Below are 18617 nucleotides of genomic sequence, written 5' to 3'. Positions count from 1 at the left end.
GTGTATAAATGGCGTTTGATCAATTCTTGACGTGATGACGTATGTAAGTATAATGCAGTATATGTATATATATATATATACATATATATATATATATAACGACGACGCGACATGATATGTGGTTGTTCTCTTCCTTCTTTCTTCCTCTTCAGTAAGACTCGTAGTCTAATCGGCTCTTATAATACGTATGTATTTTAATATATTATTATATTATATGTATATCGTCGTCTGCGGATCGGGGTTTCTTCTTGTCCTATTTCTTTTTTTCTTTTTTGTAAAGTGCGTTCTCGCCAATGCTGCATGCGATGGTGTTATACACAGTATTATTATTTTTACAGTTTTACAATATTCGTCATACGAGTCTGTCTTCTTCCTCACCGACGAGGTTTATTCTTGTTTTTTTTTTTTTTTTTTGGTTTTTTTTTTATTCTTCTGTTATAGTATATAGGTGCATTCTTATATACTATAAAGCTTTTAAAGGCTACGTTTCCGCGCTTCTCAACACTCTCCGACAACTCATCAATGTTTATATAATATAACGATGATTTACACTGGAATTAATAATAATTGCCGATGACTATGGGAATGAACAGTGATGAAAGAGACTATAAACAAAAAAAAAAAAGGGAACAAATTGACGAAAAAAAAAAAATAATCATAATTAATACACGTCTTTGCTTCTTAAACAACGCAACAAAAAATAAACGAAATAACGATGAACAGTACGGTTTATTGTATCCAAAGGCAGATCCCGAACGAGGATGCGAAGCAAGTCTTTCCAAACCGAAAAACAAATCTTTTCGTTAGTATTCATGTAAATAATTCATAAAAATAAAATACGACTCATTTTACCTCCGATGTCTAATTTTTCTTTCGCGCGCCATCGCGATTAAAACTATGTAATGTACGGTTCGATTTCATTGCTGATTTTCAGACTGATTGTTCGTCGTTGTAGATAAATTTCTTACCTCGCACCTGTCCTCACGTATCGCAATCTGCCGCAGTGACTTTTATAATTAACTCATATGCGGGCATGTCTGGGTATGTACTATATATGTACCTCCTCGTCATGATCGATGCAATCAATCACATATATATATATACAAATATATATATATACATATATATAGATAGGTACATAAATATTACAAACATTGCGATAACAATAATAATAATAATAACTAATCATTATGATGCACGAATTATGAATCAAATGTTGTTTTAATAATAATAGTGATAATAATATTAATAATAATAATTGTCATGACAGTAATAATAATAATAATAATAATAATAATAATAGTAATAATAATGATGATAATGTTAGGGGTAATAACAATATTGTTCCTATTCTACATACAATACATATACACTGCTGGATTCTCGACCAGTACTTGCTACTATTTACAAACGCATAAATAATAATATTCATTATGTATAATATTTATATTTATATTTATATATGTATATTTATATTTAATATATATATATATATATATATATGTATGTATAATATTTGTTGTTCAGTGTGAATTTCATTTCGATATTGATAATCGTTATACATATTAATTATATATAACCGCAGCTATAAGTAGTCAGGTATATATTAGGTATATATACGCTAAAATTGTCGTACATTCTTTTTTTTTTTTTTTTTTTTATGCTCGTCCATACCGTTACTTATTATTGTTGTTATTTTAATTATTCTCCTCCCTTTTACATTTCCATGATTATTATAAATTTATTCTCAAGTAGCTGAGATAGATGAACTGACCAGATTAACTGATCGTTTAGGGAAATAGGGGGCGGAGGAAGGAAGGATGAGTACACATTGTGTATTTTGGATGGGGGGTGAAAAATTCTCTCGACGGTCAGTCTCTCTCTGTACACTAATTACAATATTTTGGAGTCTGTTATTGTCAGCCACACACTCTGCAGTCGTAATTGTTAATAATTATTTTTTCTTCCTTTCTTTTTATATGAAAAAGAAGGTAAAAAAGAAGAAAAAAATAAACAAACGAACAACAACAGAAAAAAAAAAGTAACGATCGGTATCATTCGTCGGGACCTCACCGAAAGTTCCTCGCGATCCCGGAAGGTGAATTCCCCTCCAAAAACAAAAAGCTCCTCTCAACGATCGCCGAGACGAGATCTCAACGGGTCTTCGGATCAAACCCTGCCCGGTGACTTGAGTTCCGTCGGGGGGATGCTGTTCCCGGGATGAGGGGACTGGTCGGAGCCTCCGGATGAGGCGGTGGAGGACGAGGACGGCGATACGCCGGATGTCGTCGTAAGGAGAATGCCGGGACCACCGGGGCCCGGGCCCCCATTCATGGGGAAGGACTTTACGGCCCCGGAGGTCGAGGAAGACGAAGTTAGGACACTGGGGGCGCTGACCGCCGGCATGACTCCTCCGAGTCCACCGAGCCTCGAGTAAGTCTCGAGTAACGACATGTCCCCCGATCCAAGGTGCGAGGCGCCGTAAAAGTTCCTGTAGAAGTCCGGATGAGGACGAACGAACTGCGAGCCAGGGTGCATCGGGTGCAACGGATGGTGTGCCGGCATTCTACTCGCCAATGGGCTCACCAGCTTTCCACCCCCACCGTAAGGCGAACCCAGGCCCGGCAACCCCTGCGGCGGGCTCTGCTGGTCCCCGTCTTTACTCGCCATGTCCGCTAGCGACCAGATTCGAGGTTTCGCTGGGCCCCCGGGGCCTTGGGACGAGGCGCTGGTACTTGCGGGGAGGTGGTGACCACTCGGCGAGGTGCTTTCCGGGGAGGGGTGCTGCAGCAAACGACCATGCGCAGACGAGAGGTACGCAGGGTGCTGCAGCTGGAGGGGGTGCCGCGGTTCTCGCTGGTCGTAAAGGCATTCGGGACTGTCCGGACCGCTGTCCGCTCGCGATTCGCTCCATTCGCTCTCCGCTCGTCCACCCTGCAAACCTCCCGACACCCCGCTGCTGCCGTGTAACATGTCCAAACGATGCGCCGGTCGCTCACCGTCCTCGCTTGAACCTGTTCCCGAATCCTTCGAGTCTATGGACAGATAAGAAAGAACCTCTGGGTGATGCTTGTGTCTCGTGACGGAGGAGGGTGAAAGTTTTTACCCCTGAACACTGCGACATCCGGACCTCAAAGTGAGTAAAATTTCAATGTGATCCTGATGGGTTCGCAGGAATCAAACGTCAACTTTGATATCGAAACGCTACTTGTCATTTACTCCTTCCACTACTGTGGTACCTGTGCTTTACTATTTGTGAGCTGTGCAATAAACTTTTCAAGGTCCTTAACGTTGTACCCTTATCTTCCGCGTCAAGTATCATGCTTCGCGAAGACATGACACTCGTCTTTACTCAAACTAACAAAGAGGTTAACTTTGCCACAACGGTACTTTCATTGATACATTTTCCTAAACTCTCTGACCTCGTAGAAAGAATGTCCTGTATCATTCACAGCTTGCATGATTGACTGCAGGAAAATCCGGAATACACCTTCTCTCTCACGTTCGTGGAAAATTAAAGCTGCTATGAGATTGAATGTAACTGAAATCAGCCATGAGAGTAACTGCTTTAATAGAATTCGTTGGAAGAACTAAACCGTGAACGTTACACTAATTTCCGTTCGAACAATACTCGCGATTGATTCACCGGTCATTCACCTCCGCTATTTAGCGAAAAGAAAAGAAACGTTAAGAGTCTATGCCTTCGAATTCCCGTCTTTTCCATGCGCAGTGTATAACTCACCTAGTCGGTCCTTCTCGTCGACGCTTTTCCTGCCGCTGTCATCGTCCTCGTTATTGTTATCCTCGTCCTCTACCCTATTCCTGGGTTCCCAGGTCATTTTATTCTCCTTCTTGAGTCGCCTCCGAGCGTTGGCGAACCACGTCGATACCTGGGTGAGGGTCATCTTGGTGATAATGGCCAGCATGATCTTCTCACCTTTGGTTGGGTAAGGGTTTTTCTTGTGCTCGTTCAGCCACGCCTTGAGGGTACTCGTCGTTTCGCGTGTCGCGTTCTTCCGCCTCGCACCGTTTAGGTCCATGCCATAGCTGAAACAGACCAAAGAGAAGGTGAAAATAAGCGAAAAGAGAAGGGGAAAAAAAACGTGTACGGAATCTCAAGCTGCCTTGAGCTTTTCGGCTTCCACTGCGAACGCAGCGAGGAGAAAAACGGGGAAGGAAAAGTTATCCAATCACAGGGCTCGTAACGACCAGACAGTCGGGCAAAACTCTCGCAGTTCTCTGCAGGACAGAAATGCAGCGACCGCGCAAAGCGAATCAAGGATCACACCACCGAGTTAAAAAGGACGAATCGGACGCTCGTCGTATTCCTGCTCCCGGCTTTCCTTCGGTCCCCGACGCCGCCCGGGAGCTCTCGCCTCCGGAGGCAGATCTCTATCTAACGGTTTAAGCTCCTTCCGCCCTGCGACCCTCGCAGCACCGGAGAGACCCTCTAGGATCCTATTACTAAAAGACTAACCCTTATCAAAGATTAAACTTTGGTATAACTGCTGAATCGACGGGATTGAAATTAAATTTCCTCCCTCCGGACCCGCCTGTGGAGGGAAAAACCACTCTCTCTGTCTCCCTCTCTCTCTCCTTCTCTCTCTCTCTCTCTCTCTCTTTCTCTTTCTTTCTTTCTCTTTTTCTCGCCCTTATTTTCTTCTATTTCTCCCTTATTTTTCCCCCCAACTTTCTTGTTGTTCTCTGCTGGCCAGTGTCTTATTTTCTACTTCGAACCAGAAATTGGAGATACCCAGAATCTGACCTCAGAAAACCGGAAACAAGGAATGATTTTTGTACAGTTAATCATTCTACATCCGAGATCGTATTCAAATTATTGAAGTTCGAATCAATAATACTGTTTTCACAATTACATAGTCTTCAATTATCAATGAGGTTGAAACAGTATAATGGCTGTATGTGATACAGTAGAAGAATTGAAATATCGAATTTCAGCAAATAACAAAATCTAATTTATTGAATTTTAAAACACAGAATATTGCAGTATAAAAGAATCAAGATGTACGCTATTAAGAATAAAAAATTTTTTTTTAATGTACTAAATAGTCGTAATAAATTTTTTTAATATAGAACAAAATATAACCTTCCATACTTTTATATTCTAGATTTTCTAATTACTGACTTTCTACATTTCAGAGTTCAAGTCCGAACGTTCGATGCAGAGACCATAATATCGTTCACGAATGATTCGATAAAATGTTCTCCGTCAGTTTTAGGCGAACTTTGATATACCTAACTTCAGTATGCCTACGCTTGTAACGAGTCTCATTTTCCATCTTTCGAACTGAAAAATACAGAAAGAGTATGTGTATGTGTATCGTTTCTTTTCCAAAATCGTCAAATACACCGTCACTGCTACAGCCTAGTCCATGCAGAGATCGGTTGTCAACAAAAATCGATTCTTCAAACGCATAAGATGTCTAAAGCTGAGCACACTTGGATGTTGGCTTTTATTTCCTCCTTACCGTGGCGCAGCGTCGTCTCCATAGCTACAAATTTGAGCACGCAGGCGTCATTCGGCTGTGTTACATACGTAGATCGTAGGTGGCGAGTGTAGTAACGGAAGGGGGAGGTGAGGGTGGACAGCCCCGGGGGACGCGACGCCAGACGGGAGATGGGAAATTAATAAAACTGTCACTTATCTGCCCTACCGGTGCACGGGGGATCACAGCCGTTGAAACGGAGGCGCTAAACATTTCAATTTGGCGTCGGAGTCGCGAACGGCTTGCATGTGAGTATATCCTCTGTAGGATAGAGTCGCACGTCACTATCCGCCCTATCCAGAACGAGGCGGACGAAATGACGGAGGGATGAGTAGCGAAGGGGTGAGCGAAGGAGGGGGGAGGGCTTAACCCGGTATCCGTTTGCCCGGGGGCAAATGGCCTTCTGCAGTTATTTTAAAATTCAACGTAGCGTTGGAAGGGGATCGGATTAAAAAATCAGAGTGGAAGCTTGTTCCTCGTGATAACGGCCAGCCGCTCGACGCGACGCTCAGACTCCCCGACCCCCGATCCTGGATTCCTTTTCACCGGAGCCGAAATTCCCTCCTCGGCAACGGATGCACATCGACACCCAGAACCCCCTTTTCTCTCATGCGCGAACTGATCGCGCCAAATGGTTGTTTCCATGGCAATTGGCGATCGCCGAGCCTCCCATCGCTACAGGATAACTAACGAATCACTGCCACCGTCGTCATCAACGGAATCGTAAACCCGTTACGCGGCGGTTCACCGAGCTCATCCTGCACCACAGTGCGATGCACTCCGTCTATTTCTGCAGTTGTTATCAGGATTGGAACGAACTCGAATCACCGTGAAGTTCATTCAATGGAATATATCGCTATTATTCTTTCAGGCCATCTGGATTCCTGAATCAGACAACAACCACTCGGCCCCTCCAATCCTACGTGGTTACACCAGTAGCCAGGAGACGGGTAGCAGCCTGATTCTCAGAGAATTTTCTTTCTTTCAGGCACAAGTTGTAGAAGTAGGAGAAGAAAAAACGAAACTATTCCTAAGCGGGGGATTGAATTTCTCGGCAAAAAATGAACCGGTTCGAGAATACGCAGCCTTGAGGTTTCGAGGGTACGCAACGACGTCCAGCCCCCCTAGCTTGACCGGATTTTTCGCCCCTGGTGGCACCGAGCAGACACTCCACGCGATTAAGACCCGCATCCAGTGACCATGGCGAAAATGTCCGCTGGACAGGTGAGAGACTCCGCCTCTCTTACACTTCGCTACACACGGTAACACCCGCTTACACCTCGTTACAGCCAGTTACAATGCGGGACATGATGGGGGGTGATATCTGAGTCGCCCCAGCTACGACCAACCCTCGAGTCACGCACTCCGCCACCTTTTATCGGAACAGCACGAAGGGTGCCACCCTGACTACCTAACGTGCAGCCATTCGATGTACGGTTGGCGCCATCTTTCTAGCGGTTTTCACCCGTAAGAGGACGCCCTAATGCTCGCAATCAGTAGCGGAACGCCTTCTGGCTCTCGGTGTGTTGGCTAAGAGGTAAAGGCTAGTTTGTTACATGATTCCATTGTATTAGAACTTGTATTCAGAGAATTTGTTCGCAGGTTGTACGTATTATGTGACATCAAACATGATTCAGAGATTGCGTCGATGCATCGGGTGGGAAACGTCGATTGGATCAGAGTGCAACGGTTTTCTGAAGCGGATAGTGATTATTGAGTTTTACGGTACTATCGTGTCGTGGTCTTGTTCATGTGTCAACAATTATGTTAGCGTAAGATAGAGCTCGATTGACATAAGGAATGTAAGCTTGTATTAAGGAAAACTTATAGGAGTGCTATAATAGTGATAAAATATATATTGCAATACTTGTCGTTGTGACAAGTCACCTTGACGTATGAAGAGAAATTTATATGAGTGCTGTATGGAAATAAAATATACAGAATGATTATCTAGCGACGGAATGATCCGTCGGCTGCTATGGTTTCATGGTGTTCAGTGGTCCTGGATATGCCTTGAATTTTTCTTGTGTCCTGGAAATTAATCTGTTTTAGTATATTCTTGAATAATCTGAAAATGTTCTGGAAATCTCCTTTAATTTGTAACGGGTTTTTTACTGGACACCATGGGTTGTGCATGCGCTGCAATTTGAGGGCACTTGTTTGCCACGGCGACCAACCGTCGAAAACGTAACCTACTGTCGAAATTTTTGAGGTTGCATACATCGTGGCGACCTGTCATCTGAATTTATGACTGTTGGTCGCCCTGACAAGCAACTGCTCTGCGATTTTAGCGCGTATGCATTAAACTGTAGCAAATGACGTACAATATGATCACTCTGTATATTACGATGCTTATTACTGTGACTAGTTACCTACATGTGTTGAATAAGCTACACTGTTACGGAGACATGATAATTTAGGTAATGATGTATGTTTAGATTCGAAAATTCAAATACAGCTTGTTGTACCGATCCAGGATTTTTATTTTCTATCATATTCATAACCCAGAACAAAAATCAAGTTTAAGAATGAATGTCAGAGTATATGGATATAAACCAATTCTCACATTATTCATAATCATCGAAATTTTTAACAAAAATCTAAAGGGATTAGCCTTGATTTGTTTCGTGATTTACAGAACAAAAAATTTTTCATCTAAAAATCGATTCGTGTGACCTTTTCCAAGGTAATTGTACCATCAGGAACGCAAAATGAACGTCGAAGAGAGGTAAAAACCGGCAGCAGAGAAGTCAGAAGAAATCTTTCGTTTCTTGAGCTGAAAGCTTACTATCTCTTAATTTATTCATACGACTCTTCCTAGACTACTTGGACCTACAGGATTCCAAAATAGGGATTTGAATTGTCGTGGGACGAGAAGTTGGGAAAAGACGAATAAATCATGCGTAAAATCAATTGTTTATTCGTTTTAATCAAGGTTACATAAAATAGTAACAATACAATATGACATGATATATCGTATCTGCTGATGTGCTTTGCTCTGTTGCGCAAGGCATAACTTAAATTACGCTTACTAACTACGACGGAGAAAAATGATCATCTGATACAATATTCTCCACATTCTGCTTATGATGATATTATATATTGCACTCCTTTGTCCTGTTACAATATTCAAAATGAATAAATGAGTTTAGTCGTACTTTCGCATTCATTTTATTTTTCACTTTTGACGCTATTTGTGAAGTTGTTGAATTACTGAACACTGACATCATAGCACTTGGACTGAATTTCAGGCATGTTAAATATACGAGTACAGCTGAACAAGGTGATTTTTTCCCTTACCTTTTGAGAGATCCTAGGCAAATTTTGTACATTTCGATCGTAGCTTCGGATCCACTATTTAACAGTGACGGCGTTCCTTTTTTGTGGGTTTTGAGGTCGGAAATTTTATCGTTTGAAATTTTTCACAATTGCCATAATTTGGAACAAAAATCCGAAGGGTTAGTCTTACTTTTTTTGCGTCAAAAATTCTTTTGTGTCTGAATCAATTGACATAACCCTTCGGGACTACTTGAAGCCCCAGAAAAAACGCATGAAACGAACCAGAAAAACGATGGGACATACAGCGGAGAAGTTACGAATGGAATCTTTCGTTTTTCGCCTGTAACTTGTAATCCGTTGGTCGCAGCGTATTGTGACGGCGCCCAATCGATTTCTCTCGCAATATTACGTCGGAATGGTGCATGAAAGAATTTATTCCAGCACTTTTCAAAATCTCGAAAATTTTCGCCAAAAATGCAAAGGGGTTAGCCTTGCTTTTTTTTTGGCCGAAAAATTTTTGGTCCCCGATTTGATTTGAATGACCGTTTTCTGACTAATTAGACCCCCAGGAACTCAGAAAACGCAGCGAAAACAGCGTGGGATCAACAGGAGAGAAGTTACGGAGGAAAAAGCACCTGCTTAAAAATGTCGAAAACACAGGTTGTCGTTTTTTGGCTGTAACTTTTGATGCGTTGATCGCAGCGTATTGGGACTGCGCCCAATCGATTTCTCTCGCAGAATTACGTCGGAATGGTGCATGAAAGAATTTATTCCAGCACTTTTCAAAATTTCGAAAATTTTCGCCAAAAATGCAAAGGGGTTAGCCTTGCTTTTTTTTTGGCCGAAAAATTTTTGGTCCCCGATTTGATTTAAATGACCCTTTTCTGACTAATTAGACCCCCAGGAACTCAGAAAACGCAGCGAAAACAGCGTGGGATCAACAGGAGAGAAGTTACGAAGGAAAAAGCACCTGCTGAAAAATGTCGAAAACACAGGTTGTCGTTTTTTGGCTGTAACTTTTGATGCGTTGATCGCAGCGTATTGGGACTGCGCCCAATCGATTTCTCTCGCAGAATTACGTCGGAATGGTGCATGAAAGATTTTATTCCAGCACTTTTCAAAATCTCGAAAATTTTCGCCAAAAATGCAAAGGGGTTAGCCTTGCTTTTTTTTTGGCCGAAAAATTTTTGGTCCCCGATTTGATTTAAATGACCGTTTTCTGACTAATTAGACCCCCAGGAACTCAGAAAACGCAGCGTAAACAGCGTGGGATCAACAGGAGAGAAGTTACGGAGGAAAAAGCACCTGCTTAAAAATGTCGAAAACACAGGTTGTCGTTTTTTGGCTGTAACTTTTGATGCGTTGATCGCAGCGTATTGGGACTGCGCCCAATCGATTTCTCTCGCAGAATTACGTCGGAATGGTGCATGAAAGAATTTATTCCAGCACTTATCAAAATCTCGAAAATTTTCGCCAAAAATGCAAAGGGGTTAGCCTTGCTTTTTTTTTGGCCGAAAAATTTTTGGTCCCCGATTTGATTTAAATGACCCTTTTCTGACTAATTAGACCCCCAGGAACTCAGAAAACGCAGCGAAAACAGCGTGGGATCAACAGGAGAGAAGTTACGAAGGAAAAAGCACCTGCTGAAAAATGTCGAAAACACAGGTTGTCGTTTTTTGGCTGTAACTTTTGATGCGTTGATCGCAGCGTATTGGGACTGCACCCAATCGATTTCTCTCGCAGAATTACGTCGGAATGGTGCCTTGCTTTTTTTTTGGCCGAAAAATTTTTGGTCCCCGATTTGATTTAAATGACCCTTTTCTGACTAATTAGACCCCCAGGATCTCAGAAAATGCAGCGAAAACAGCGTGGGATCAACAGGAGAGAAGTTACGGAGGAAAAAGCACCTGCTTAAAAATGTCGAAAACACAGGTTGTCGTTTTTTGGCTGTAACTTTTGATGCGTTGATCGCAGCGTATTGGGACTGCGCCCAATCGATTTCTCTCGCAGAATTACGTCGGAATGGTGCATGAAAGAATTTATTCCAGCACTTTTCAAAATCTCGAAAATTTTCGCCAAAAATGCAAAGGGGTTAGCCTTGCTTTTTTTTTGGCCGAAAAATTTTTGGTCCCCGATTTGATTTAAATGACCCTTTTCTGACTAATTAGACCCCCAGGAACTCAGAAAACGCAGCGAAAACAGCGTGGGATCAACAGGAGAGAAGTTACGAAGGAAAAAGCACCTGCTGAAAAATGTCGAAAACACAGGTTGTCGTTTTTTGGCTGTAACTTTTGATGCGTTGATCGCAGCGTATTGGGACTGCACCCAATCGATTTCTCTCGCAGAATTACGTCGGAATGGTGCATGAAAGAATTTATTCCAGCACTTTTCAAAATCTCGAAAATTTTCGCCAAAAATGCAAAGGGGTTAGCCTTGCTTTTTTTTTGGCCGAAAAATTTTTGGTCCCCGATTTGATTTAAATGACCCTTTTCTGACTAATTAGACCCCCAGGATCTCAGAAAATGCAGCGAAAACAGCGTGGGATCAACAGGAGAGAAGTTACGGAGGAAAAAGCACCTGCTTAAAAATGTCGAAAACACAGGTTGTCGTTTTTTGGCTGTAACTTTTGATGCGTTGATCGCAGCGTATTGGGACTGCGCCCAATCGATTTCTCTCGCAGAATTACGTCGGAATGGTGCATGAAAGAATTTATTCCAGCACTTTTCAAAATCTCGAAAATTTTCGCCAAAAATGCAAAGGGGTTAGCCTTGCTTTTTTTTTGGCCGAAAAATTTTTGGTCCCCGATTTGATTTAAATGACCCTTTTCTGACTAATTAGACCCCCAGGAACTCAGAAAATGCAGCGAAAACAGCGTGGGATCAACAGGAAAGAAGTTACGAAGGAAAAAGCACCTGCTGAAAAATGTCGAAAACACAGGTTGTCGTTTTTTGGCTGTCACTTTTGATGCGTTGTTCGCAGCGTATTGGGACTGCGCCCAATCGATTTCTCTCGCAGAATTACGTCGGAATGGTGCCTGAAATAATTTATTCCAGCACTTTTCAAAATCTCGAAAATTTTCGCCAAAAATACAAAGGGGTTAGCCTTGCTTTTTTTTTGGCCGAAAAATTTTTGGTCCCCGATTTGATTTAAATGACCCTTTTCTGACTAATTAGACCCCCAGGATCTCAGAAAATGCAGCGAAAACAGCGTGGGATCAACAGGAGAGAAGTTACGGAGGAAAAAGCACCTGCTTAAAAATGTCGAAAACACAGGTTGTCGTTTTTTGGCTGTAACTTTTGATGCGTTGATCGCAGCGTATTGGGACTGCGCCCAATCGATTTCTCTCGCAGAATTACGTCGGAATGGTGCATGAAAGAATTTATTCCAGCACTTTTCAAAATCTCGAAAATTTTCGCCAAAAATGCAAAGGGGTTAGCCTTGCTTTTTTTTTGGCCGAAAAATTTTTGGTCCCCGATTTGATTTAAATGACCCTTTTCTGACTAATTAGACCCCCAGGAACTCAGAAAACGCAGCGAAAACAGCGTGGGATCAACAGGAGAGAAGTTACGAAGGAAAAAGCACCTGCTGAAAAATGTCGAAAACACAGGTTGTCGTTTTTTGGCTGTAACTTTTGATGCGTTGATCGCAGCGTATTGGGACTGCACCCAATCGATTTCTCTCGCAGAATTACGTCGGAATGGTGCATGAAAGAATTTATTCCAGCACTTTTCAAAATCTCGAAAATTTTCGCCAAAAATGCAAAGGGGTTAGCCTTGCTTTTTTTTTGGCCGAAAAATTTTTGGTCCCCGATTTGATTTAAATGACCCTTTTCTGACTAATTAGACCCCCAGGATCTCAGAAAATGCAGCGAAAACAGCGTGGGATCAACAGGAGAGAAGTTACGGAGGAAAAAGCACCTGCTTAAAAATGTCGAAAACACAGGTTGTCGTTTTTTGGCTGTAACTTTTGATGCGTTGATCGCAGCGTATTGGGACTGCGCCCAATCGATTTCTCTCGCAGAATTACGTCGGAATGGTGCATGAAAGAATTTATTCCAGCACTTTTCAAAATCTCGAAAATTTTCGCCAAAAATGCAAAGGGGTTAGCCTTGCTTTTTTTTTGGCCGAAAAATTTTTGGTCCCCGATTTGATTTAAATGACCCTTTTCTGACTAATTAGACCCCCAGGAACTCAGAAAATGCAGCGAAAACAGCGTGGGATCAACAGGAAAGAAGTTACGAAGGAAAAAGCACCTGCTGAAAAATGTCGAAAACACAGGTTGTCGTTTTTTGGCTGTCACTTTTGATGCGTTGTTCGCAGCGTATTGGGACTGCGCCCAATCGATTTCTCTCGCAGAATTACGTCGGAATGGTGCCTGAAATAATTTATTCCAGCACTTTTCAAAATCTCGAAAATTTTCGCCAAAAATACAAAGGGGTTAGCCTTGCTTTTTTTTTGGCCGAAAAATTTTTGGTCCCCGATTTGATTTAAATGACCCTTTTCTGACTAATTAGACCCCCAGGATCTCAGAAAATGCAGCGAAAACAGCGTGGGATCAACAGGAGAGAAGTTACGGAGGAAAAAGCACCTGCTTAAAAATGTCGAAAACACAGGTTGTCGTTTTTTGGCTGTAACTTTTGATGCGTTGATCGCAGCGTATTGGGACTGCGCCCAATCGATTTCTCTCGCAGAATTACGTCGGAATGGTGCATGAAAGAATTTATTCCAGCACTTTTCAAAATCTCGAAAATTTTCGCCAAAAATGCAAAGGGGTTAGCCTTGCTTTTTTTTTGGCCGAAAAATTTTTGGTCCCCGATTTGATTTAAATGACCCTTTTCTGACTAATTAGACCCCCAGGAACTCAGAAAACGCAGCGAAAACAGCGTGGGATCAACAGGAGAGAAGTTACGAAGGAAAAAGCACCTGCTGAAAAATGTCGAAAACACAGGTTGTCGTTTTTTGGCTGTAACTTTTGATGCGTTGATCGCAGCGTATTGGGACTGCACCCAATCGATTTCTCTCGCAGAATTACGTCGGAATGGTGCATGAAAGAATTTATTCCAGCACTTTTCAAAATCTCGAAAATTTTCGCCAAAAATGCAAAGGGGTTAGCCTTGCTTTTTTTTTGGCCGAAAAATTTTTGGTCCCCGATTTGATTTAAATGACCCTTTTCTGACTAATTAGACCCCCAGGATCTCAGAAAATGCAGCGAAAACAGCGTGGGATCAACAGGAGAGAAGTTACGGAGGAAAAAGCACCTGCTTAAAAATGTCGAAAACACGGGTTGTCGTTTTTTGGCTGTAACTTTTGATGCGTTGATCGCAGCGTATTGGGACTGCGCCCAATCGATTTCTCTCGCAGAATTACGTCGGAATGGTGCATGAAAGAATTTATTCCAGCACTTTTCAAAATCTCGAAAATTTTCGCCAAAAATGCAAAGGGGTTAGCCTTGCTTTTTTTTTGGCCGAAAAATTTTTGGTCCCCGATTTGATTTAAATGACCCTTTTCTGACTAATTAGACCCCCAGGAACTCAGAAAATGCAGCGAAAACAGCGTGGGATCAACAGGAAAGAAGTTACGAAGGAAAAAGCACCTGCTGAAAAATGTCGAAAACACAGGTTGTCGTTTTTTGGCTGTCACTTTTGATGCGTTGATCGCAGCGTATTGGGACTGCGCCCAATCGATTTCTCTCGCAGAATTACGTCGGAATGGTGCCTGAAATAATTTATTCCAGCACTTTTCAAAATCTCGAAAATTTTCGCCAAAAATACAAAGGGGTTAGCCTTGCTTTTTTTTTGGCCGAAAAATTTTTGGTCCCCGATTTGATTTAAATGACCCTTTTCTGACTAATTAGACCCCCAGGAACTCAGAAAATGCAGCGAAAACAGCGTGGGACCAGCAGGAGAGAAGTTACGAAGGAAAAAGCACCTGCTGAAAAATGTCGAAAACACAGGTTGTCGTTTTTTGGCTGTCACTTTTGATGCGTTGATCGCAGCGTATTGGGACTGCGCCCAATCGATTTCTCTCGCAGAATTACGTCGGAATGGTGCCTGAAATAATTTATTCCAGCACTTTTCAAAATCTCAAAAATTTTCGCCAAAAATGCAAAGGGGTTAGCCTTGCTTTTTTTTTGGCCGAAAAATTTTTGGTCTCCGATTTGATTTAAATGACCGTTTTCTGACTAATTAGACCCCCAGGAACTCAGAAAACGCAGCGTAAACAGCGTGGGATCAACAGGAGAGAAGTTACGGAGGAAAAAGCACCTGCTTAAAAATGTCGAAAACACAGGTTGTCGTTTTTTGGCTGTAACTTTTGATGCGTTGATCGCAGCGTATTGGGACTGCGCCCAATCGATTTCTCTCGCAAAATTACGTCGGAATGGTGCATGAAAGAATTTATTCCAGCACTTTTCAAAATCTCGAAAATTTTCGCCAAAAATGCAAAGGGGTTAGCCTTGCTTTTTTTTTGGCCGAAAAATTTTTGGTCCCCGATTTGATTTAAATGACCGTTTTCTGACTAATTAGACCCCCAGGAACTCAGAAAACGCAGCGTAAACAGCGTGGGATCAACAGGAGAGAAGTTTCGGAGGAAAAAGCACCTGCTTAAAAATGTCGAAAACACAGGTTGTCGTTTTTTGGCTGTAACTTTTGATGCGTTGATCGCAGCGTATTGGGACTGCGCCCAATCGATTTCTCTCGCAGAATTACGTCGGAATGGTGCATGAAAGAATTTATTCCAGCACTTATCAAAATCTCGAAAATTTTCGCCAAAAATGCAAAGGGGTTAGCCTTGCTTTTTTTTTGGCCGAAAAATTTTTGGTCCCCGATTTGATTTAAATGACCCTTTTCTGACTAATTAGACCCCCAGGAACTCAGAAAACGCAGCGAAAACAGCGTGGGATCAACAGGAGAGAAGTTACGAAGGAAAAAGCACCTGCTGAAAAATGTCGAAAACACAGGTTGTCGTTTTTTGGCTGTAACTTTTGATGCGTTGATCGCAGCGTATTGGGACTGCACCCAATCGATTTCTCTCGCAGAATTACGTCGGAATGGTGCATGAAAGAACTTATTCCAGCACTTTTCAAAATCTCGAAAATTTTCGCCAAAAATGCAAAGGGGTTAGCCTTGCTTTTTTTTTGGCCGAAAAATTTTTGGTCCCCGATTTGATTTAAATGACCCTTTTCTGACTAATTAGACCCCCAGGATCTCAGAAAATGCAGCGAAAACAGCGTGGGATCAACAGGAGAGAAGTTACGGAGGAAAAAGCACCTGCTTAAAAATGTCGAAAACACAGGTTGTCGTTTTTTGGCTGTAACTTTTGATGCGTTGATCGCAGCGTATTGGGACTGCGCCCAATCGATTTCTCTCGCAGAATTACGTCGGAATGGTGCATGAAAGAATTTATTCCAGCACTTATCAAAATCTTGAAAATTTTCGCCAAAAATGCAAAGGGGTTAGCCTTGCTTTTTTTTTGGCCGAAAAATTTTTGGTCCCCGATTTGATTTAAATGACCCTTTTCTGACTAATTAGACCCCCAGGAACTCAGAAAACGCAGCGAAAACAGCGTGGGATCAACAGGAGAGAAGTTACGAAGGAAAAAGCACCTGCTGAAAAATGTCGAAAACACAGGTTGTCGTTTTTTGGCTGTAACTTTTGATGCGTTGATCGCAGCGTATTGGGACTGCACCCAATCGATTTCTCTCGCAGAATTACGTCGGAATGGTGCATGAAAGAATTTATTCCAGCACTTTTCAAAATCTCGAAAATTTTCGCCAAAAATGCAAAGGGGTTAGCCTTGCTTTTTTTTTGGCCGAAAAATTTTTGGTCCCCGATTTGATTTAAATGACCCTTTACTGACTACTTAGACCCCCAGGATCTCAGAAAATGCAGCGAAAACAGCGTGGGATCAACAGGAGAGAAGTTACGGAGGAAAAAGCACCTGCTTAAAAATGTCGAAAACACAGGTTGTCGTTTTTTGGCTGTAACTTTTGATGCGTTGATCGCAGCGTATTGGGACTGCGCCCAATCGATTTCTCTCGCAGAATTACGTCGGAATGGTGCATGAAAGAATTTATTCCAGCACTTTTCAAAATCTCGAAAATTTTCGCCAAAAATGCAAAGGGGTTAGCCTTGCTTTTTTTTTGGCCGAAAAATTTTTGGTCCCCGATTTGATTTAAATGACCGTTTTCTGACTAATTAGACCCCCAGGAACTCAGAAAACGCAGCGTAAACAGCGTGGGATCAACAGGAGAGAAGTTACGGAGGAAAAAGCACCTGCTTAAAAATGTCGAAAACACAGGTTGTCGTTTTTTGGCTGTAACTTTTGATGCGTTGATCGCAGCGTATTGGGACTGCGCCCAATCGATTTCTCTCGCAGAATTACGTCGGAATGGTGCATGAAAGAATTTATTCCAGCACTTATCAAAATCTCGAAAATTTTCGCCAAAAATGCAAAGGGGTTAGCCTTGCTTTTTTTTTGGCCGAAAAATTTTTGGTCCCCGATTTGATTTAAATGACCCTTTTCTGACTAATTAGACCCCCAGGAACTCAGAAAACGCAGCGAAAACAGCGTGGGATCAACAGGAGAGAAGTTACGAAGGAAAAAGCACCTGCTGAAAAATGTCGAAAACACAGGTTGTCGTTTTTTGGCTGTCACTTTTGATGCGTTGATCGCAGCGTATTGGGACTGCGCCCAATCGATTTCTCTCGCAGAATTACGTCGGAATGGTGCCTGAAATAATTTATTCCAGCACTTTTCAAAATCTCGAAAATTTTCGCCAAAAATACAAAGGGGTTAGCCTTGCTTTTTTTTTGGCCGAAAAATTTTTGGTCCCCGATTTGATTTAAATGACCCTTTTCTGACTAATTAGACCCCCAGGAACTCAGAAAATGCAGCGAAAACAGCGTGGGACCAGCAGGAGAGAAGTTACGAAGGAAAAAGCACCTGCTGAAAAATGTCGAAAACACAGGTTGTCGTTTTTTGGCTGTAACTTTTGATGCGTTGATCGCAGCGTATTGGGACTGCGCCCAATCGATTTCTCTCGCAGAATTACGTCGGAATGGTGCATGAAAGAATTTATTCCAGCACTTATCAAAATCTCGAAAATTTTCGCCAAAAATGCAAAGGGGTTAGCCTTGCTTTTTTTTTGGCCGAAAAATTTTTGGTCCCCGATTTGATTTAAATGACCCTTTTCTGACTAATTAGACCCCCAGGAACTCAGAAAACGCAGCGAAAACAGCGTGGGATCAACAGGAGAGAAGTTACGAAGGAAAAAGCACCTGCTGAAAAATGTCGAAAACACAGGTTGTCGTTTTTTGGCTGTAACTTTTGATGCGTTGATCGCAGCGTATTGGGACTGCACCCAATCGATTTCTCTCGCAGAATTACGTCGGAATGGTGCATGAAAGAATTTATTCCAGCACTTTTCAAAATCTCGAAAATTTTCGCCAAAAATGCAAAGGGGTTAGCCTTGCTTTTTTTTTGGCCGAAAAATTTTTGGTCCCCGATTTGATTTAAATGACCCTTTTCTGACTAATTAGACCCCCAGGATCTCAGAAAATGCAGCGAAAACAGCGTGGGATCAACAGGAGAGAAGTTACGGAGGAAAAAGCACCTGCTTAAAAATGTCGAAAACACAGGTTGTCGTTTTTTGGCTGTAACTTTTGATGCGTTGATCGCAGCGTATTGGGACTGCGCCCAATCGATTTCTCTCGCAGAATTACGTCGGAATGGTGCATGAAAGAATTTATTCCAGCACTTTTCAAAATCTCGAAAATTTTCGCCAAAAATGCAAAGGGGTTAGCCTTGCTTTTTTTTTGGCCGAAAAATTTTTGGT

At 42.1% G+C, this 18617-nt stretch overlaps 1 protein-coding gene and 1 long non-coding RNA gene across 2 annotated transcripts in view; one reads left to right on the top strand and one right to left on the bottom strand.

The window, feature by feature from the left end:
- Positions 1-337: 337 nt before the first annotated feature.
- LOC124175665 (iroquois-class homeodomain protein IRX-6) overlaps positions 338-18617 on the bottom strand; it is a 53908-nt gene continuing 35628 nt past the window's right edge. Inside the window, exons 4-5 of the mRNA XM_046556069.1 lie at positions 3743-4047; positions 338-3035 (exon numbers count right to left, since the gene is read on the bottom strand). Coding sequence (XP_046412025.1) covers positions 2170-3035; positions 3743-4047 — 1171 coding nt within the window. The 3' untranslated portion in view covers positions 338-2169. The remainder of the gene's footprint in view (positions 3036-3742; positions 4048-18617) is intronic.
- LOC124175666 lies at positions 6604-7411 on the top strand. Its single transcript, XR_006869207.1, has 3 exons — positions 6604-6728; positions 6794-7041; positions 7107-7411. It is a non-coding gene; the product is annotated as an uncharacterized LOC124175666 (long non-coding RNA).

The sequence above is a fragment of the Neodiprion fabricii genome, chromosome 2 (genome assembly GCF_021155785.1).
Source record: "Neodiprion fabricii isolate iyNeoFabr1 chromosome 2, iyNeoFabr1.1, whole genome shotgun sequence".
In the NCBI taxonomy this organism is placed as follows: Eukaryota; Metazoa; Arthropoda; class Insecta; order Hymenoptera; family Diprionidae; genus Neodiprion; species Neodiprion fabricii.
This window is presented reverse-complemented; position numbering and strand designations above follow the sequence as displayed.